The sequence below is a fragment of the Hyperoodon ampullatus genome, assembly GCF_949752795.1.
Source record: "Hyperoodon ampullatus genome assembly, chromosome: 3".
Taxonomy (NCBI): domain Eukaryota; kingdom Metazoa; phylum Chordata; class Mammalia; order Artiodactyla; family Ziphiidae; genus Hyperoodon; species Hyperoodon ampullatus.
This window is the reverse complement of record NC_136916.1, coordinates 18,950,574-18,972,826: the sequence shown is the minus strand read 5'-3', so window position 1 is coordinate 18,972,826 and position 22,253 is coordinate 18,950,574. Positions and strand designations below refer to the sequence as shown.

The 22,253-nt window shown below is 39.5% G+C and overlaps 1 protein-coding gene across 33 annotated transcripts in view; it reads left to right on the top strand.

The window, feature by feature from the left end:
* Positions 1 to 22,253, top strand: part of ABI1 (abl interactor 1) — a gene marked incomplete at its 5' end in the record, with an annotated part of 109,450 nt that overhangs the window by 70,890 nt on the left and 16,307 nt on the right. For 15 of the 33 annotated variants that reach the window (XM_079699234.1, XM_079699250.1, XM_079699246.1 and 12 more), the window contains 5 exons: positions 11,200 to 11,376; positions 16,537 to 16,551; positions 17,284 to 17,384; positions 18,915 to 19,055; positions 21,840 to 21,940. In XM_079699234.1, the coding sequence (XP_079555360.1) occupies positions 11,200 to 11,376; positions 16,537 to 16,551; positions 17,284 to 17,384; positions 18,915 to 19,055; positions 21,840 to 21,940 (535 nt within the window). Of the gene's footprint in view, positions 1 to 11,199; positions 11,377 to 16,536; positions 16,552 to 17,283; positions 17,385 to 18,914; positions 19,056 to 21,839; positions 21,941 to 22,253 lie in introns of those variants that run through there. The other 18 variants (XM_079699248.1, XM_079699241.1, XM_079699231.1 and 15 more) reach the window with 4 other exon arrangements.

The window sequence follows — 22,253 nt, the reverse complement described above, 5'->3', positions numbered from 1 at the left end:
ATTTTTTTTTTTTCAGGTTAATCTGTCAAACTCTCATTTCACTGTTTATTACCGCATGGGGAGGGAGTTTCTTAGGGTTATTCAGGGTGTTCTGGTTATTTTGGGGGGTAGAATATTTCTGCTGATTTTCCTATGTTCCCCATTGCTATTATTCTTTCTCACAACTCTTGATATTATTTGTACTTGTCATGGTTAAGTCTGCCAGGAGAGTTTTCTAGTTGTGTTTTTGTTTTTTGTTTTAATTTTATTTATTTATTTGTTTGTTTGTTTGTTTATGGCTGTGTTGGGTCTTCGTTTCTGTGCGTGGGCTTTCTCTAGTTGCAGCGAGCTGGGGCCACTCTTCATCACGGTGTGTGGGCCTCTCACTGTCGCGGCCTCTCGTTGCGGAGCACAGGCTCCAGACGCGCAGGCTCAGTAGTTGTGGATCACGGGCCTAGTTGCTCCGCGGCATGCGGGATCCTCCCAGACTAGGGCTCGAACCCATGTCCCCTGCATTGGCAGCAGGCAGATTCTCAACCATTGCGCCACCAGGGAAGCCCTGTTTTTTTTTTTTTTTTTTTTTTAATAAATAAATTTATTTATTTATTTTTTGGCTGCGTTGGGTTTTTGTTGCTGCACGCAGACTTTCTTTAGTTGTGTTGAGCAGGGGCTACTCTTCGTTGCGGTGCGCAGGCTTCTCATGGCGGTGGCTTCTCTTGTTGCGGAGCACGGGCTCTAGGCACGCGGGCTTCAGTAGTTGTGGCATGTGGGCTCAGTAGTTGTGGCTCGCGGGCTCTAGAGCGCAGGCTCTGTAGTTGTGGCGCACAGGCTTAGTTGCTCCGCGGCATGTGGGATCTTCCTGGACCAGGGCTCGAACCCATGTTCTCTGCATTGGCAGGTAGATTCTTAACCACTGCGCCACCAGGGAAGCCCCTCTAGTTGTGTTTTATTAGCTCTAGGTTGTGCCTCTTAACGTTACCCAGATCCAAGCCTTGTTTACTTTGTATTAGGCTACTGCAGGTATGTCTTTGTTACCAGCCCATTGCAGTACTGTTTCATTTTATGTGCTTAAAGTGCAATATAAAATAATAATAAAATTCAAAAAATTATTTTTTAAATGTGAAGATTTTCTTCAAATTAAAAAAATAATTAGGAACCATTGTGTAATTTCAAAACTGGACAGGGGAGTTGTTAAACTATTTTATTGTCATTTGATGTTTAAGCAGGAAACAAATACTGTCCTGTGTTAAACTTAGTTCTTGAATTTTTGTGAGTTTTGGATTATAGATAAGATCTTTAAGAATATACTAATGCCTTACAAGGTGATCACCCTGTGCCTGTTCATTCGATTCATTACTTCCAAATGTATGTCATATACATTCCTTCTATTTATCAGTTCTCCTTAAGGTGCTGAATCATCAAGCATGGTCATTGATCAGAACTTGTCTTTGGGTTTCTATCTTTTCTCTAGTTTGTCCTACTGATACCCATATCTGTAAGATCTGCTTTCTTCTTTCAAATGAATTTTAGCCTTTAAGACTTGTCTACCTTGGAATCAATGAGTTTCAAGCTTCTAGAACCTTAATGCTTGTTAGACTGGGCTCTGAGGAGTTTTCTAAAATCTTTATTATTATTATTATTATTACCTGTAGTCACCATGCTGTACATTGGATCTCTAGACTTATTCATCCTGCACACCTGCAACTTTGTCCCCTTTGACTAACATCTCCTCATTTCCCCCACCTCCTCACCCCTGGTAACCACCATTCTGCTCTCTGCTTCTAGTGTTCAACTTTTTAAGATTCCACATACGAGTGAGATCATGATATGTCTCCCCCACCCCCAGCCCCGTATCTGACATATTGCACTTAGCTTAATGTCCTCCAGTTTCAACGTCTATAGTGTTCCTAATACACCATGTGCTGTGTCCATGTTTTTATATTAATATTTTGGAAAATACTTTGCCTTAATTGCAGGGTTGTAGATTGGATAGTTTGATAAATATGATTCAGTTGTGGTTAATTTTTTCTGGTACTTTTTGTATTAAGCAATATTATAAATAGATTCTAATATTATCCCAGTCCCCATTTTATATAAGCAAAATGGAATCTCAGTGAGTTAAAACTTGTATAAAATTTCATAACTAGTAAGTGAAAGAGTGTTCAAACCAAGGCTTTCTGATTTCACATTTGTGTGCCCTTTTAAAAAAAAAAATGAGTGGTTTTCACCTGTGCTTCATGGGTCTGGGGATTGCTGTAGGGTGCTACAGCCTGCTAGTCCCTCTCAGCTTGAGATACTCTTGAATTTTATGGTTATTATATTAGAATTGAAAACTAATTTTCTTTATATCAGACTTCTTCTTTTGCCATCTAAAGATAAAGTGTGAAAGTAAGGAAATTCAACTATGAGAAGGAATTGGTCTCCTTGGAAAAGCTAACTTTGGCTTGGTGAACATATGCATGCTGCTGTTATACAAATGTTCCAAGCCCGTTCCCCTCCTCCTCCTCCTGCTTTATTCACTCACCCTGTCATATGGAGGGTTGTACACCGCTGGACAGGTTGTGATGTGGGCTTTCATGATTTGAATTGGGAGACTGGGGAGGGAGTAAACTCAGAGAAAAGTTTTTTCAAGTAATTTGAAATAGTGTCCTGAATAGTTCTACAGTGTGTGAGGGAAATGGGAAGGATGAAAAAAAGATGATTTTAAAGAGAGTTGTGGACACCATGATGTTTGAGAAAAATATGGAAAGAACTTGAGCCATTTTGAATTTGTTTTTCCCATGAAGACTGGGAACCATGTGGGATATTCTTTTAAGTAGGATTTAAGCAGGTAAGATAGCTTCAGATTTTTTCATTTTGTCTTTGCAAGTTTACTTTTTTGGTGAAGATCACCATGGTTATACCGTGGAGAACAGATTGGAAAGAGGCTAGATTGGATGCAGGTGGACCAGTTAGACGGCAGATGCAGTAGCCAAGGTGAGAGATGATAGTAGATTGACTAAAGTGTTGGAAACAGAAGGAAACAAATTTCTTGTACTTAAAGGTAAATGTGACAAGATTTAGTGATACTGGGTATGAAATAAGTGCTAGATGTCTGAACTATATAACTTGATAGAGAACTGAAGTAGGAAGGAAAGTCGACTCTGTGTGTGATTTGGGGCACATTCATTTTGAGGTACCATTGAAATATCCCAGAGGAACATAGCAGGTGTTTGTATGATTCTGTAGCGCAGAGGAGAGGTCTATAATAGAGAAAAATTTATGTGAGTGTTAAGAGTAATTTAGACCTGAATGTGGATGAGTTTGCCAAGGAGAAAAGGGGAAGATCCTACGACTAAACCAGGAGGCACCATGCCTGTCAGGCGGCCTTGTAAAGGAGAACACAGTATGAGTGTTTGGGAGTTAGGAGCACACCAAGGTGAGTGGTGACCCATCTTTTTTTTTTTCCTTTCCAGTGAAATCTCTATTTTTCCTTCTGTGGAATAATGAGTACCTAAACTTAATTCCATGTCAAGCAAAATTTAGCCAGAATTTGTACTAGTTAATCTTGTGCTGGAACTGTCAGACAAGGAAGGAGTTTGAGATATGTAGGGGCACACACACAAAAAAATGTAGCTAACTGCAGTTTAACAAGTTAGCCTGCCATAGTTTCATGGATGCTGGTAGAAGACACAAGACTTCTCAGTCAGAGACATCGGACTTGATTCCTCATGGCAGTAGCAGGATCGGAGTTGTTAGCATTCTTGCTGGTTTCCCAGCCCCACGCTCCGTAGAGGGCTGTGTGGAGGGTGAGTGATGCCTGTGGTGGCGCCGCTCCTACATTTGCAGTGCAGCCTGTTACAGGAGAGGAACCTCCAGACCTTCATAATGGACAGTAAGCCTGCCTGACCTTAATCCTGGAGGGAGGTGACGTCTTTATTGTGCTAGATAGTGAACAAACCTGCCCTTTGTTCCTGATTCCTTCCTGGCTGTTCGCTGTTCGCTGGACAGACATACTTAAGATAGTCTGGAACAAAGAGAGGCAGCGCCTCCACCTACAAGATGAACAGAAAGGCAGCGGGCCCGAGGATAATTGCCTTCCAACAGCATTCACCCCTCATGTCTCTCCCTTCTTGGCTTCTGGTAAAATTTCCCGTGATTACGCTCTTCATTGGCCACCCTGAGTAATCTATCTGACAGAGCCTGGGACTGGAGCCATTCAGTTTGTCTCATAAAACATGTAATTTAGTTTACGTACTATCAACATGGTAGCAGGATGAGGCCAAGCTGCAATCTTGACCTCATCTATGCTCCCCAGGGTCCTAGACCAGCCAGCTGAACAAATACCATAAACCTTCAGGGTCTGCCTTAGAGAGCCCAGTGGCTTTCTCTTTAAGTTTCTGTACTGACTTTCTACTTGACCCAAGTCCTGCAGGAGTATTAGGGAATGCACAGATTTGGCCTCGCCTGCAGGAAGTCTAGGGCAGTTCTGTCGTCCATAACGACCCTGGCCCTGGCCCGTGAGCTGACGCTGACCTGAACGGCTCCAGGGCTGACACGATCTCATTGTTCACCTCAGCTAAAGTCAGGGACAGATTGCAAACCACCATTTCTAATTGGATAACTCCCATTTCAGGCATAAATGCCTCAGAGCAGATGACACATAATTAACAAGTCAGTTATCCTTCTGGGAGGGCCCCCTCCCCCCAATCAAGAATAGCCTTACTTTGGAGAGGTCACAGCCATCTGTGGATACAGGCTCTATGGGTGGTGCTTGCTTAAACACTTGAAGGTCTCTTACGATCACTCCTGCAGTGCACGTCACCACATTTCTGGAGGGAAGTAAGGTAACGCCTGGCTTCCGCATGAGCACTCCTGTGAAGAATGTGGTGCTTACAGTTGTCATCCGCCCTCCCACCCCCCCACCCCAGGTGGGACCTACTTAGCGAGCACAGGCTGGCAGTTTCTCCAGTGTTGCCTCCTGGACAGCTGGCAAGCCTTAGGGCTCCCAGTTCAATACAAATAACTGAGTCTAGTACTTCTTTTTGTTTTTGGAGGTGTTACCTGAGGCAGTCAGTCCAGTCTGTCCTGTTTGTCTGTGCCACCTGTCAGGTAGCATTCACCTGCTCCTTAGGGATGGCTGAATGATAGCTACAGGAATTGGGGGGGGTGGTTTGGAAAGACACCTGGAGGTATTGGCAGGTGTTCTGTGTGGGAGGCTCAGGGGCTAGGACCATCTTCTGCTTTCCTGAGATTTTTCAGTGACCTTGAGGAGAAGGATGATCATGTGATCAGAGCTGTCCAGCAGGGCATGGCAGAGCCGGCAGGCAGTTCAGTTTATTGAGACACTTGCACAATCTGGGAGAGCCACACCCGGGACTTTTCCTTTGTGAGGAAGGTTCTGGGGAATTCAGAAAGACAGAATCACAAATGTCCCTCCTTCTTACCTCCTGAGGTTTAACGTTTTTCTTTCACTGGTGCCAGGATTGTTCTTCTTCCACTGCTACAGAATCAGCGTGTCCCATTCCAGTCACTAACCTTTCCCTTTTCCCCCGATTATCCCTGACCCTCACCGTGACCGTTTTTGTCTGGAAGGGTCAGGTGCCAGAGGGACGAGAGCATTTTTATTAAACTTAGAGATCCTATTACGTCCACCACTTTGGTCCACATGGTCCAATGTAAGGGGATTTGGTGAGCAGAATACTTAAGACCACAGAAGTACAACCAGAAAATTCAGGCGGCTAAACCACAATTAAGTTAAAATTCCCAAGGCCCCCTTTTGGCTGGGCTGCCACCCAGAGGCTGCCACCCAGAGGCTGTACTGATCAGGCCAGCATGGGGTCTCCATTAGGGGAAAGAATGAAGCATCATGCTCGGGTGGATCCCAAGTGGCCAAGAGGAGACAGTCTCTTTCTGGGAACAGCCATGTTCAGTGACCAACCTGCTTTGCTGACGTATGTAAACCAGGAAGAGCCAAGGGGGGTATAGTCAGAAATCTTTTAGAGTTGACTTAAAAAAAATGTTTTTTAATTGTGGTAAAATACACGTAACAAGATTTCCCATCTTAACTATTTTTAAGTGTACAGCTCAGTAGTGTAAGTACATTCACAGTGTTGTGCAGCCAGTCTCCAGAACTGTTTTCATCTTGCAAGACTGAAACTCTGTCCCCATTAAACAACAGCTTAATTGCTCTCTCCCTGCAGCCCCTGGCAACCACCATGTTACCTTCTGTCTCTATGAATTTGACTACTCTAGGCACCTCATATAAGTGGAATCATACAATACTTGTCCTTTTGCGACTGCTTATTTCACTCAGCATAATATCCTCAGGTTCATCCATGTTGTAGTATGTGTCAGAATTTCCTCCCTTTTTAAGGCTGACTAATATTCCATTGAATGAATATATATATATATATATATACCACATTTTGTTTATCCATTCTTTCATTGATGGACACTTGGGTTACTTCCACCTTTTGGCTCTTGTGAATAATACCACTATAAACATAAGTGTAGAGATACCTCTTGGAGACTCTGCTTTCAATTCTTTGGGGTATATACCCAGCAGTAGAATTGCTGGACCATATGGTAATGCTATATTTAAGTATTTAGGACCCACCATTCTGTTTTCCACAGCAGCTGTACTGTTTTACATTCCTACCAGAAGTGCACAAGGGTTCCAATTGCTCCACATCCTTGCCAACATTTATTATTTTCTTTTTTTGTTTGTGGGGGGGCAGATAGCAGCCATCCTGATGGGTGTGATGTCTCATTGTGTTTTTTTTTTTATTAGTTATCTATTTTATACATATTGGTGTCATTGTGGTTTTGATTTGCATTTCCCTAATGATTAGTGATGTTGAACACCGTTTCATGTACTTATTGGCCATTTGTATATCTTCTTTGGAGAAATGTCTATTCAAGTCCTTTGACCATTTTTGAATCCAGTTGTCTTTTGTTTTTGAGTTTTTTAAGTTGATTTTTGAGGACGCTGTTTCAGCACTCACCAATACAAGATGCCTGTGGATGGTAGGGAGTGTGGAAGCCCATCACATACTTTGACAAACAACCCATTTTTTGTGACTTTTGTGTTAAAAAGTATACCATTGTCAGATAGCAAATGGTTTGGAAAGTGAAAAACATGACACAGATTAGTGTCAGGGGCCACAGTATGGTTGGAGCCAGCTGATTGGATTGGTATTGTAATACCATAACCTGAAAGAGTGTCATCAACGGCGAGGCACTACTGATGGTCTGAAGACGGGGTTAAAGGTCTGATGTAGCCAGTCTGCCAGTGGCGGGAGATGTGGCCTCTCTCACCATGAGACGAGTGGGTCTTTTTCCGGGAGTCACCAGTGTGGGACGCAGAGGTTGCCTCTGCATCAGGAAGAGAGTCCTTTACTCTGTGTCTGTTCAGTGATGGTCCATGTGTTGACGCATCTGGAGTGCTGATGGATCCGCCGGCAGAGATGGCAGTCTGGGCAGTGCAGGCTTCATCAGCAGCTGGACTCCTGTTGGCTTCATCAGACAATGGGCCCTTACTATGGCCCATATTAGTGACCCAGATGGTCTGCTCGGCAACTACTGTCTGTCTCCACAGTTTATATGCCAAGTCTTTAAGATGTCAGTCTGTAGTTTTCTAAGTAGCAGACCCAAACAGCTATTACCATTGGGTATTAGCCCCATATCAGTAGAAGTCTAACAAGGTTTATCACCGGGAATATCAGCCAGATCTCTGAGAACATCCTTGAGTTCTGCCCGCAGAGCACAGCAACCACACCCACTTTCATTTCTGCATAGCTGGCACTGAGGTTGAACAGCACAGCAGTCCACGGAACACCACAGGGTCTCAGCTTAGTTGAATCATTAGTGCACCAGGCCCAGGCATTTAGGGGATCTTCTGTGAATCAAGGGCCTCATTGAACCAACAGAATGGAAAATAAATTTTCCCTAAAGGGGTAGCTGCCACTCTTTCCTGTAGAGCTGAGAGGTCATAGGGGCCAGGCTGGCTGCATTCTTGAATATACCAAGTCCAAGGGGCACCTCTGGTGGAGGCTGTTCCTCTTGTCAGAAGCTCCAGTCAGTAACATTACCCAGGCACAGAAACTTGTACTCAGGGGGGTCATAAGGACTGTGGGCCACTAAGGCTGCTAGTGCTTTTCTAAATGTGGCTCTTCCCAGTTGGCATAATCCCCTCTGGCTCTTAAGAGCATTCACCGTGCAAGCATGAAAAATATGAATACCAAGTACACATTCAGTGTTGGAAGCCACAACAGTAATACATTGAGTTGGTACCAAGAGTCCCACCCAAAAGAACACGTTAGCCTCTCTTCCCCACTGTGAACTGCACCCAAAGCTCATAGCTGAAAACATAAGGTACCCTCTCCCTCCACAGGATGAGGCTTGAAGGTGACATGGGCTCCAGTGTATATCTGTCAGAGCTATAAAATGTCCCTCCCCTCCCCACAGTGATCTCGCAAACCCGGGTATGTTTGATCTTCAGTTCCCCTTGGGGACTGGGAGAACTTGGCCCCGCCCCTAACAGTCTTTCTCTTTAAAGGGTGTAGGGGGAGGCTGGGAGAGAGCAGCTCTGCACCAGTAAACAAGGTGAATTTATTTCAGTTTTGAGTGGCGCTGTAGCTGCGAGCATTTGGGGCACCATAGCCCTGTGTTGTGTACTCTGTGGCAGGGCCGTCGTTGCTGACTGGCATCATCCATTTCCGTTAGGGATGCCTTGATTCAGCGGCTACAGCCACATCACTTCCTGGCGGGGGCCATGAGTTTGTACTCTTTGGCCGACTTGGGCTTGATCTGCACGGGTGGCATCGTTGTTTTTAGGAGTCTACCTAATGTGGACTATCTGCTGCTCGCTCCATTGTCAAAAGAACAGCTCTTCAATTCTTGCTTGATTTCAGCATAAGGACTTAGGAGGGTTTTCTGAAGCTGATAGAATTTAATCTAGATTTCTGTGGGTGAGTTTCTCATTCTGTGGTGAATCATTTGCTAAATCATCATTTAAAATCCACTTTAGTACGGAAGAGCCCAAAGACTAGTCAGTGCCCTTGGGAGATTGTTTCGGGGAAAGTTTCCCAGAAGGGCCAGAACTGTCTTATAGCAGACAGGGCCCACTGCCAAAACCTGAGGTCTTTTGCTTATCTCGAATGGGTTTAATGTTGAGAAGACGGACTGCAGGAGGGGCTGAGCACTAAGATAGCCAGGTGTTGCCTTTCTTCTTTAACAAGCATTATGTGCCCCTCCCACCCCATCAATCTCCCCAGCAAACTAGCAGTTGCTAAAGATTCTCCTGGTTCTGCCCACAGTGGTTACAGTTTTCCTTCTTTCACCCTCAGCATGGATACATTTATGGTGCTCCCGCCTCCCTCTGCCAGACAAATCTTATTACTAGTTGTTTACAGGGCCGACCTGGTGAGCTTGGTGGATAGCTGACAGTAACCAGGGCATCATTCAGGCTGCTGTGTTTGAAACTACTTCCTGGTACTCAGCCTGAAACTGCCACCCCAGTTCAGCCTCATGAGCAGGCCATGAAGTAGGGGACCAGACATTGCCCGGGGGGGACCACACAATTTGGTCAACACGTTCACTCACGATTCCCATGGACTTCTCTCAGTTCCTGTTAACTGTCCTTTCATTCCATTTCTAAAAAGCTTTGTCTTTGTCAGCATTCCATCTTCATTACCAAAACTGTCAAAAATTGTGAGGGGTTTGAGATCTTACCCTTTGTGGAAGCTCACAAGTTAGCCTGCACAATTCCATGGATTTGAGTAGAAGACATGAGACTCCTGGTCAGAGACAAAAGCTGTCATTACTCCTGGCATTAGTCAGCACTTGTGTCAGATAACCAGCCACAATTTCTACAGGATACTGCAGAGAGACCCAGGTGATTGATGCCTGCACACACAATTGGGTGTGTTACAGGAAAGGAACTCCCAGCTTAGGGGACCAGATCTTTTATAATGGGCAGTAAGCCTTCCTGCCCTTTGCCCTGAGGAGTGACAGTATCTTTATTATACCGGACAGTGAACAAACCTGCCTTTTGCTCTTTGAGGAGACACTATATCTTCTTAGGCTGTTTACTATATAAATATACAAAACAAAGGGAATCAGTACCTCTTCTCGCAAGATGTGCAGAAATGCACATAACATTAAACTTTTTTTTCCTGATTCCTGACAATACCTTCCCCACCCCCTTTCAGTTCAGTTCCCATACTTACATTTTCTCACCTAGGCTACTGTAATTACTTCCTAACTGCCAGTAGTCTCCTATCTGTCCTCAACACCTGTGCCAGAGGGATCTTTTAAAATGCAGACCTGATGATGTCACTCAGCCTAAATTTGTTATTGGTTTCGCATTACTGTTAGGCCAAAGTTTAAATTGTTGAGTGGTTGTGTAATTATTTCTCATGTGCTGACTACTACCCAGTTTTTAAATGTTGGCAATTAAATAAGGGGGAGGGCTTCCCTGGTGGCGCAGTGGTTGAGAGTCCGCCTGCCGATGCAGGGGACGCGGGTTCGTGCCCCGGTCCGGGAAGATCCCACATGCCGCGGAGCCGCTGGGCCCATGAGCCATGGCCTCTGAGCCTGCGCGTCATCGCGGAGCCTGTGCTCTGCAACGGGAGAGGCCACAACAGTGAGAGGCCCACGTACCACAAAAAAATAAAAAATAAAAAAATAAAATAAATAAATAAGGGGGAAAAAACCTTTTTAAAGCCGTAAAGGCCAGTACTAGAGAGGCTGCAGATGTGTAGGCTGCATGCTGCCAGATTGGAACCTCTGGTCTTATCTTTTTTTTTTTTTTTTTCCTCTTACACCTTTGTCTGCAACATGTTGTTCTTTTTGCCTTGAATAATTTACATATTTGTCTCTTATATTTCTATTCATTTTTTAAAAACCTACTTACTCTATAAAGCCTTCTCAACCTAGTTGGACATCTTGGCCCTCCCTTTCCACACACACCAGGTTTTTAGGAAAGAAAATTGCTTTCCTAAGAATCATTTTGGTATCAAAACCAATAACTTAGTTGGTGCTTTTAATCACTTTAGATAATCCATGTTTTGAGCCTGAAAGATATTAATTTGCTTAATTTTGATGGGGAAGATGCAGTATTATTCACTGGAAAATAGATATGTGATACAGTCTTATGGTCCATTATATGTGGATATCGTATATATTATTTACTCTTCCAAATAATATTTTCTTGCTTTGTTCAAATTTAAAATATAGACTGTGGACATTCATAAAGAGAAAGTGGCTCGAAGAGAGATTGGTATTTTGACAACAAATAAGAATACATCAAGAACTCACAAAATAATAGCACCTGCAAATATGGAGCGTCCTGTAAGGTATATTCGGAAACCTATTGACTATACAGTTCTGGATGATGTGGGCCATGGTGTCAAGGTAAGTGTTTTATATTACATTAACTTGAAATAATTTGCATATCCAATAAATATTTTGGGTAGGAAATATAGTGAGAAAGCTGATTTTCTTAAAGAATTAATAGATTCTCTTAGCAATTAGCATTACAATTTTTATAGACCATTTATTTAATACTAGTTACGTATTATACTAAGCTTGGGGCAGAATTTTACCTGTGCAGTAGGCTGTATTCAAGAAGATATAAACACTTAAAATGGCCACGCATTTGTTAAGCTGTTTGAATCCTAGACTAATGTTATAAATTTGTGTTGTGAATGCCAAGTCCTGTTTTCACTACTGAATGAATATTTAAGAATAAAAAATGTATATGCTTTCCAGAATTGGTTTAGAAAGTAATTTATAAATACTTTTATTCATTTATTCGTAAATATGTGTGTATTAATACATCTATGTGGATGTGGATATAATTTCAGCAGTTTATGCAAAATGAAACAATTGTGTGTAGTCTTGTTCTGTGCATCACTCCCCACTCTCCCACCCCCTGCCCCAACAGGCTTTTAGGAAAGGGATTGTTTGTTGCCCTTCTCCATTTCTTAGCATGGCAGAATTAGCTGCTCTTGAAGGATACCTGTAGCCTCTCATCTTTTTAGATATTCATCTGTTATTTTGGAAGCATCTGGAATGACCTGAATTCTTTAGCTATCTTTGCCCAAGATAAACTATTCCTCTGAAATTTGGTAGTCCCTTTCTTAGAGGACCATTACTTGATTTTTTTTCTGGTCTCCAGAATATTTATAATAATTTTTTTAGGGGTCAGCTAGAATCTTGAAGCTTTTCCTAGCTGGTTATCTGCCTGGTGCTATTGTTGGATTTGTTGCATTCTGACTTATCTGGGGTTCCTGATCAAGAGGGGAGTATAGCTGGCAACACTGCTCTTTATTCTGCTCTTCTCAGAGACTATTGGAATCTCCCCTTCACTGTCAGGCTTGGAAGTTGGAACACTTTGCAAATGTAGAGGAGGTTACTGGTTTCTTGTATTTTTATCCAAGGATGTGGCTAGGGTTGTCTAAGAGCTTAAGTTCAATTTTAATTTAAGGTATTTAGACTAGATTGATTTAATTTGAATTTTGAGAATTTGGAAGAACTTATAATATTATTACCTGCCTTGGAAGTAAAAATTATGTATATACACATATGCATATACATACACCCATGCACACACGTTCTCACGTGCTCACTTCTTCCCCTTTTGCTTGATTTTTCTTCCTACCAAAGCAATATACACTCATTAAAAAAAAAAATCTGTCACCATCTTAGAAGTGATTGTCCTCTGTTATCTCCCCACTAATAATTGTGTTTAACAGTTTAATACATAGTACAAGAAGAGTATAAAATGAAACCAAATTTTACAAGGAAATTTTGGGTGAGAAAATTTAACTATTTTATTATATATGTATAAATGAGAAGTGTAAACACAGCATAATATATACTGAAAGTCTGCAGATGTGAATTTTAGCAATCTACTTTTTGTAATGTGGATACTTTAGACGCAGGTATTTTTTTTTAAGTTTTTTATTGTAAAATATACATAACATAAAATTTACCATTTAACCATTTTAAGTGTACAGTTCTGTGGCATTAAGTACATTCACATTGTTGTACGGACTATTTTGAAATATTTTTTTGACCGTGGGTAGGAGGGTGGGTGGTCACTGAGAACAGTGTATCTCAGAAGCTGATATGTGGCTTATTTGTCCACATTTTGTTTCTGTGATATACAAATACATACAATTATTTTTCCCCAGTAGTCTCATTGCAGCTATATTGATCCGGTTTTATTTCCCTAAGAAATCATTGTTGGCTTAAATATTTCTAGAGGATTGTAGAGATCTGTGAAAGTTGGAAATTTGGGTAATAGTTAATGAACAAATGCCAGGGCCAAAACTACAAGGAGGAAAACTTTAGATTTATTTTTAAATTAGTGTCTAAAGCACTTTTAAGGATTGGAAGAATTGGAAGAATTCTAGAATTATTTTCTTATCTTTTGCCTACTTTTCTATTTAGAAGTTTGTTTTCTAACTGATTTGTAAGGGTTCTTTTTTCTATCAAAGAAATTACCTCCTTATATTTTGGCAAATATTTCCTCATCCTGCTGTTTGGCTTTTGACTTTGATGCTTTGGTATTTTAAACAAATATTTACAGGCTGTTAAAAATTGTATCCAAATATATTAATGTTTCTTTTAAAAATTATTTATTATCTTTTTCTTTCTTTTTTGGGGGGGCTGTGTTGGGTCTTAGTTGCGGCATGCAGGGTCTTCGTTGCGGCGCGCAGGCTTCTTTCTAGTTGCGGCTTGCAGGCTCTCTCGTTGAGGCGCGTGGGCTCAGTAGTTGTGGTGCGCAGGCTTAGTTGCCCTGTGGCACATGAGATCTTAGTTCCCCAACCAGGGATCGAACCCACGTCCCCTGCATTGGAAGGCAGATTCTTTACCACTGGACCACCAGTGAAGTCCCAATATTTCTTTTTTTTTTTTTTTTTTTTTTTGCTTTACGCGGGCCCCTCACTGTTGTGGCCTCTCCCGTTGCGGAGCACAGGCTCCGGACGCACAGGCTCAGCGGCCATGGCTCGCGGGCCCAGCCGCTCCGCGGCATGTGGGATCTTCCCGGACCAGGGCACGAACCCGTGTCCCCTGCATCGGCAGGCGGACTCTCAACCACTGCGCCACCAGGGAAGCCCCCAATATTTCTTCTTATAGCTACCAAGTTTTGTGTTGTTTTTTACCCCCCAAGATTAATATTCCATCATATTTTCTTCTTTCATGATGTAAATTTTAGTGTTTTGGTATTTGTATTATTCATTTAATTGATATTTATTGTGTTAATGCATTTTATGCTATGAAATAGATGGTACATATAAGTTTAGTAAGAATTTAAAATATGGAAAAAGTGTCTTAAGGTAAGTCTGGTTTGACTTTTGGAAACAGCGTAAGATATGGATAAGAAAATCCTTGCATAGAGAGACTACCAGAAAGTTTGCCTAAAGGAGAATAAAAAGAAGATGAACAATAAAGTTCATCCTAATAAAATAAAAATAAAAATACTAAAGTTCATCCTAACAAAAGGAAGAACAAGGTTTCAGAGTATGCTTAGACTAGAGAAGGCTTGAGCACTTAGTAGAAACATTTAAAATTATTTCTGTTCAACAGTTATAATAATTAACAGCTTTATAGCCTGGTTCATAACTTATGAAGGACTTTCCACATATGTTTTCAAGCCTTGAAAAGACCATATGATCTAGGAGTTACTATATTTTATTAATGGAAACACTAAAGCTTTATAATACATAGGAATGGTATTTTTAAAAGGTTTCGATTTTATTAGAGGAGTGAGCTAATGAATCATTTCAGAGAAAGAATTGGCATCTTACAGACTTTCATACCTGTGGTATGCAAAGCTTATGATCTACTTAGGGCTTGCAGGTAGGTAGGAATCAAAGAGTTCTATTTTCAACCTAAGGTTCCAAGGAAATGGTAAACTGACTCATCCATAAATGTAAATGTTAAGGAAATGAAGTGAGATCTTAAGGAAATAAAAAGCCTAGTTTTGAATGTGTTTGGGGGACACTGAAATGGAAAAATTTTGTAGGTTGCTAACAATTATATTTTGAGTTGTAAGGTATAGAGATCATTTCCTTCCAACATTCGCTAACCCCGACACATCTGTATACATAAACATGCACTTAAGAGAGGAGGCTGTGCTCCATAAGAGGTTAAAGGTTACACCATTGCATAGTAGCAGAGTTCAACTAGAATTTTCATTCCCAATTAAATTCTCCTTTCATCCTTTCATTTGGGACCAGTTTATACTTGTATGCTGTTTTTTTTGTTTGTTTGTTTCTTGTTCACTTGAAACAGCAAATGAGGGAAGATGTGTGGTCATATTTAGAATATTTCTAAGTTACTTTAGAATAGTATTTAGTGTATTATAATGCTATCATATTAATAAATCTTATCTTCAAGGATAATAAGGTTATTCAAGTTTAATTTCTAAGTCCAGGTGTGAAATGTAGTGGCTAGGTAGTATTCCAGACATTGTTTAATCAGGATAAAAATGAGCCATATTATTCTAAACAAACACTAAAGAATACCAAGATTCTGGCACAGTTTCTAGAAATGAGAATATAAGTCAAAGGATACTCCATTTTTGGATGATTTCCTTAATGTTGCTTCTGTAGTCACTTGAAAAATGATAGATAGATACATATTTAGAATGGCAAGTATTATGGAAAGAACTTGAGACCCCACGCCCCACCCCAAAATGAAAAGACTGCAACCTGAAGATATTTTTTTCTTAAGTGGCGTGGTACAAGTAGGATGCTTTGGACACATTATTTCATATGTATACGCTAGCCAGTTTTCATATAAGTAGGCTTTAGGATCAAAGCAGCTTTTCTTCAGTTTTGAATTATGGTCAAACTCGTTCAGAAGAAAATTTAGAACTAAAGCAACATATAACTTTCTACTAGTGTTGGCCTGGTCAGGATTTGTATTCATAAGCTACATATGAGAGGGTATCCAGACCCTGTTTGCTTGTTCCTTAATTAGAATCTGGCTAAGCTATTATTGTGCATTGTAATTTTGTTTTTAAACACTGAGGTGCTAGGTCCTTTTCTGAGTTTGGGAAACAAGCTGTGATTTTGAATTTTAACATTTGCAGTTTATCACTCTTTAAAATACTATACTACCATTCAAATAATGAATACTCATACATGGGCATTCATTATCCAGCAGTCTTAGGTCTTGTACACTGATGTATTAAAGTAGCCATACATTTAATGAGGTATGGTGTTTGTGTTTAAATCAAAGTTTGTTTTTTAAATCATCTGTGATTCAGTTGGATTAATTTCATAGGATAAAATACTGACCTAAGAAATTATTGGAGCTGCATGAGATTGGCATAATTAAGTGATTTCCTTATGAATGTATTATTTTGAAAAAATATGTGATACCCATGAATATTTCCCTACTGCTATGGATATCTTTTCTTTACAAAATATTTGAAATATGGCTGGGTAAAAGCTTATTAACATGAATTGAGTAACTGTAAATGTAAACCTGTCCTATCAGATATAACTTATCTAGAATTAATTTCTACTTTTTCCCCCCTTTTTTTGCAACGTAAAGTGGCTAAAAGCCAAGGTAAGAGTTACTACTTCTCATTTGATCCACAGTTTCCCCTCTATATCAATAGAGGCTGCAGAGCCACTAAAATTTGAAAACTTTTCCTATGTCTGTCTGCTTTTTCCCCATAGGATTTATGTAGATTAAATATACTCAAACTCAGTTCAAATCAGCAACATTTAGCTTGGATGTGTTAATATATCAAAGATATATTGACATCTGCATTTATATAGGAACATTAATTTTGCTAACATTTATTGCTTTGCTCATTTTTTGATAGTTGCCTTGCTTTTATTGACTTACAATTAGGAGGTTTCCCAGGCATTATGTATGACTTTGTTACTGAGTTGTTGGGATAGAGATGATTTTTTTAGATGAATATTTTAGCAAATTGACACTGAGATCTGCAGTTTATATTCATGCGCACATTTCAGAAATTTTAAGAAACCCAGCATTTGAATTGCAGATAAGTTAGATCTCAGTGAACATTTTTAACAATAAAATAATATATAAAATTCAATCATCTCACCTGTATTTTGCAATAAATTGGTATGAAGGGCATAAAATAATAAGAAAAGCCAAGTACAAGTGGTATCTTCACTTTTTAAAATGTAGTACCAAAGTCTGTTATTAAAACTGTCTGGGAAATCCTTATTTCACATTCTGATATTAAAAAAAATAATACATGGTGTCAAAACACCAAGAGAACAATTTGATATAAAACTAAAAACTTTTCTTTCCACATTTTAGCATGGAAATAACCAGCCTGCAAGAACTGGCACACTGTCGAGAACAAATCCTCCTACTCAGAAACCACCGAGTCCTCCTATGTCAGGCCGGGGAACACTGGGGTAAGAATTCAGCTACATCTTACAAGAGGATTTGTATGTCAAAGGAAGAGATGTTTTTGTGACCTAAGTAAATGTATGGATCCTTGTGATGGGACCCTTTCTGTGTGATAATACTACCTTTTACAGATTCATTTTGGTTCCTATTTCCTTGAACAGAATCCAAAATGAACCTGCCTGTTCTGTAATATTCTCTAAGGAATTCTGTACTAGAAAAGTTTTTTTGTATGTATGTAAATGAGCATCATTTATTTATTATCTTCTAATTCATTAAAAAATATAAATATATAAATACATATATAAAAAGATTTATATATAAATCTGAGTTACGTTTATTTAAAATGAAATGACCAGAAGGTTCCATATATGGTGTCTTCACATGTATTTGCAATATTGATATTACAGAGCTTTGAATAAGTGGTCTACTTTGTGTACTTTGGTTTGCTAGCCTGCAGTTCTTCTGTTTCCCCTGAGACTTGGGGACTCTTTACTTGGAGTACTTCTAACTGTGCTTCTGCTGGTAATCTTAGGGCCCTTCATTCTAGAGTAGCTTTGTGAGAAGGCCAGTGGAGAAGTAGAAAAGGTAATTGTTTGTGGCTTCTTCCTTTCCAATTTTCAATGCAATACAAATATTGAATACTTTGTAAGACGTTTCTGAAAGATTGTTCACTTTATTATAGAAAATTAGACTCCTTATTTTTGGTGGAGGGGTGGGGGAATCATTATTTTATAGTAACAGGGATCAGCAATCAGCTTTCTTGTAGGATCTTAGTTTCTATTTTCATTCTGTAAACACCTTACCCCTGAAAAAAACATACGAAGTTATTAAATAGAAAAGTTAAAATCATTTATTGAGAAGTTAATGGCATCACATCTAGGATCAGAATGTACTTGTTCACATATCTCTAGATTGAGGTAGGAGTAAATTGCAGAGGAGATATTTAGCTTCCATAATATACAAGGACAGTGGCTTGTGGGTTACTGAGCTGGGAATAATATGTATTTCAAAGTTTGATATTACTGAGCATTAAAAAAATTATAACCATGATTTTTAGAAATAAGATGAGAACTTTTAAATTACCCTTTCCATTGGTTTTCCTAAGAAAAGGCAACAAATTTTAGCTTTTGTATTAAAGTAACAAAATTCATACATCCCAATTAAAACGTTTTTTAAAAACAAACTTTATTATTTAAAAAACCCAAAACTTGTGTTATGGGCTTCCCTGGTGGCGCAGTGGTTGAGAGTCCGCCTGCCGATGCAGGGGACACGGGTTCGTGCCCCGATCCGGGAAGATCCCACATGCCGCGGAGCGGCTGGGCCCGTGAGCCATGGCCGCTGAGCCTGCGCGTCCGGAGCCTGTGCTCCGCAACGGGAGAGGCCACAACAGTGAGAGGCCCGCGTACTGCAAAAAAAAAAAAAAAAAAAAAAAAAACTTGTGTTATACTTGGTTATAAAGGGACAGTCACAAATTTGGGAGAAAATACCATTTATCTTTCTTATTCATTATTCCTTTCTCTATTATGCTTCTTTAGACGAAATACTCCTTACAAAACCCTGGAACCTGTTAAACCTCCAACAGTTCCTAATGACTACATGACAAGTCCTGCTAGGCTTGGAAGTCAGCATAGTCCAGGCAGGACAGCTTCTTTAAATCAGAGACCGAGGACACACAGGTAAATTTTTAGGTTGAGCCTTTGAACATCTGAGAATGTGCGTTATTGATTGGTGACAAACTCCTATAGAGTTGCTGGTAAAGGTAAAGTGCTAGTCTAATGCTAATATAGAATGTAAAAGTTGAGGGTATTAATATCGTATATGTTCCTTTAAATTTATGTTATGACTTCCGTTTTTTAGATTTTTTAGTATCTATTTATACTGCTAGCAGATTGCTAGTATTTCCTCCTTTTGACAGAGGTACAAATGTATATTTGGATGAAGTCTGAAGAATGTTTTTTTAAAATAGTCTTTTAGAAAAGATTAAGGTAACCACGCTTAAATTTTTTGGATAAAAGGTTAAACATCAGAAACTATACAATTTTAAACTTTAAGAGGTTGGAGGAAAAAAAACAGTTTAGATCTGAGGAAGAATTTCTTAAGAGAGTTGATGTACTAGAATATGTTATTGTATAAATTCGTTTTAAAAAGTTCTAGAAATCAGCTACCCAGTGGATTTTTAAAAACTTGGTTATGGAACATAACATACATTCAGAAAAGTATATACTTTATTAAGTATGACAACTTGATGTATTAATATAAATTGAATATAGTCACGTAACCATCACCCAGATCAGAAAATGGAACATAACCGCAACCCAGAAATCCCCCTCAGGCCCTTTCCCAATTATTGCCTCTGCCTTCCTCCCCTCAAAAGTAGCCACTTTATTTTTGCGCATGTTTATAAAGCCAGACAAATTTATCGTATAGCTCAGTTTGTTTTATTCTTTGATTTTTACCTCTCACTTAATAACTTGGGCAAGGAACTTCTTTACCTTGACTTTATTAGAGATACAGCTTGGTAAAATCATTTTGGGGGCTTCAGTTACGCAGGATATATCATGCTCTTTGATGCTATGTAATTGTTATTTGTTGTTATTGTTACTGTTAGTAAATAAATTGTCATATTGGTATCTGCAGTTACTGAATCAGGGTAAGTTCAATGAGGACCAAAATTGGGTTTTTTTTATATGTTTATTATTGAATTATTATACCAAAGCATGGTTGTTCTTTATAGTGGATGTAGTAATAGTTTAATCATATTCAACAACTAGTTAGTTGTTAAGAGTTACTTCATTAGATATCAGGGATATACCTATGAGATATAGTTCTTTTTTTCAGGAGCTTGTTCTGTTAGAACAGGGATCAACAAACTTTTTTATAAAGGGCCAGATTGTCAATACTTTAGGATTTGTGGTCCATATGGTCTCTGCTGCAATTACTCAGCTCTATCACTGTAGCATGAGAGCAGCTACCAGCAACACGTAAATGAATGAGCATGGCTGTGTTCCAGTAAAACTTTATATATGGCACTGAAATTTGAATTTAATATAATTTTAATGTGTCATAAAATATTATTCCTCTTTTGATTTTTTTTCTACTAATTAAAATGTAAAAAAAATGTTCTTAGCTCACAGGTTGTAAAAATCAGACCATGGGCCAGATTTGGCCTGTGGGCTGTAACTTGCCAATCTCCATGTTAGAAAAAGGCACATAAGCCAGTAATTGTGGAAGCACATAAGTGCAAAAATATTCATCTGTCTGTGATATGGTGGTGGCAGAAAGCAGAGTATTGGCCAGCTTGGGAGGAGGGAGGCCTTCATATCAAAGCTATTTTTGTTATATAAATAGCTTTTTTCCCCTTTCTATTAGTATGTGATAATGTGATTATAGAATGCTCATATTGGAGAAAAAAAACTTATCTAGGCAGTGCAAATCATTTCCCTGTTGGGTTTCTGGGCCTACTGAGCTGATGATGTTGATTTTTTAAAGTATAATATGGAGTTTAAGGCTACACGTGTACATATGTACATTTGCATAATGTACATGTGCACACATACATTACTAAAGCTGGTCAGTGCGAGGTTGTATACCTAAAGAGACAGTAAGTCCATAGAAGTAATTTCTTAGAGTTTAGTAGTATCAACCATTCTAGACTGTGCCTTGCTGAAACTTCATTATTGTCTTATTTGTCTTTTTTTTGTCATGTGCTCATTTTTTCCAAACATTTCCCTGTTTTATTGCCATTCTTTGAGATGAGTGAAGGTTTACATACTAATTTCAGACTAAAACTGGTTACCGTTTTTATTAATTTCCATAGCATCTTTTGTGGCTTCTGTCACACTATTTGTTAATGTCAATTTTCACAGTCTCATTGAAGAGCTCCATGACAGTGTGGTTCATGTCTTGTTTGTTCACTGCTGTTCATACGAGGTTTTTTTTTTTTTTTTTGCGGTACGCGGGCCTCTCACTGTTGTGGCCTCTCCCGTTGCGGAGCACAGGCTCAGTGGCCATGGCTCACGGGCCCAGCCGCTCCGCGGCATGTGGGATCTTCCCAGACCGGGGCACGAACCCGTGTCCCCTGCATCGGCAGGCGGACTCTCAACCACTGCACCACCAGGGAAGCCCTATACGAGATTTTAAATAAATCCTTGTTGACTCATTGTACTATAAGATTATATTGGTCATTCATGTCTCAGTGATCTCTTATAGTTCTGAGTACTACGTGACTATATTGGTTTTTCAGTAGATGGAGAAATAGAGTGAAACACAAGAACCACTTCAAGTGTTAGGGTAAAATTTATATTGGACAGTTAAAATTTTTCTTTATATATACTTGTGTGTATACATACAAGCACACACATATGCATCATAAAAGGAGTATTTAGTGGCTTTGAGTTGATTTTTTTTCTGAATAAATCTCTAGAATTGCTATTTTCATGATTTTTCTCTCTCCTTTGCAGTGGAAGCAGTGGAGGAAGTGGAAGCCGAGAAAACAGTGGCAGCAGCAGTATTGGCATTCCCATTGCCGTGCCTACACCCTCACCACCCACTATTGGACCAGGTGTGTCATATACTCACCCATTTTAATATGTGGTAGTAGTTAGGAGCTTTATTATAGAAGTCTGAAGTAATTTAATTACATTAGATAAAACTATTAAACTTATGAGATTGTTGCCAGAATGAAAGCAAATTTAAAAACAATTTTTGATTGGTTTTCACAGGGTCTTTAGAGTTTTGCAGATGTTTCTCCTTACTTATAGAAAAGCATATTAAATAGCTTTATTAAATAACTTTCTGGACATTTTGCTTTAGAAATACTTGCCTTGGGCACAAGTCAAGAATGATATTTATTATTTCAAGAGCAAGCCAATATT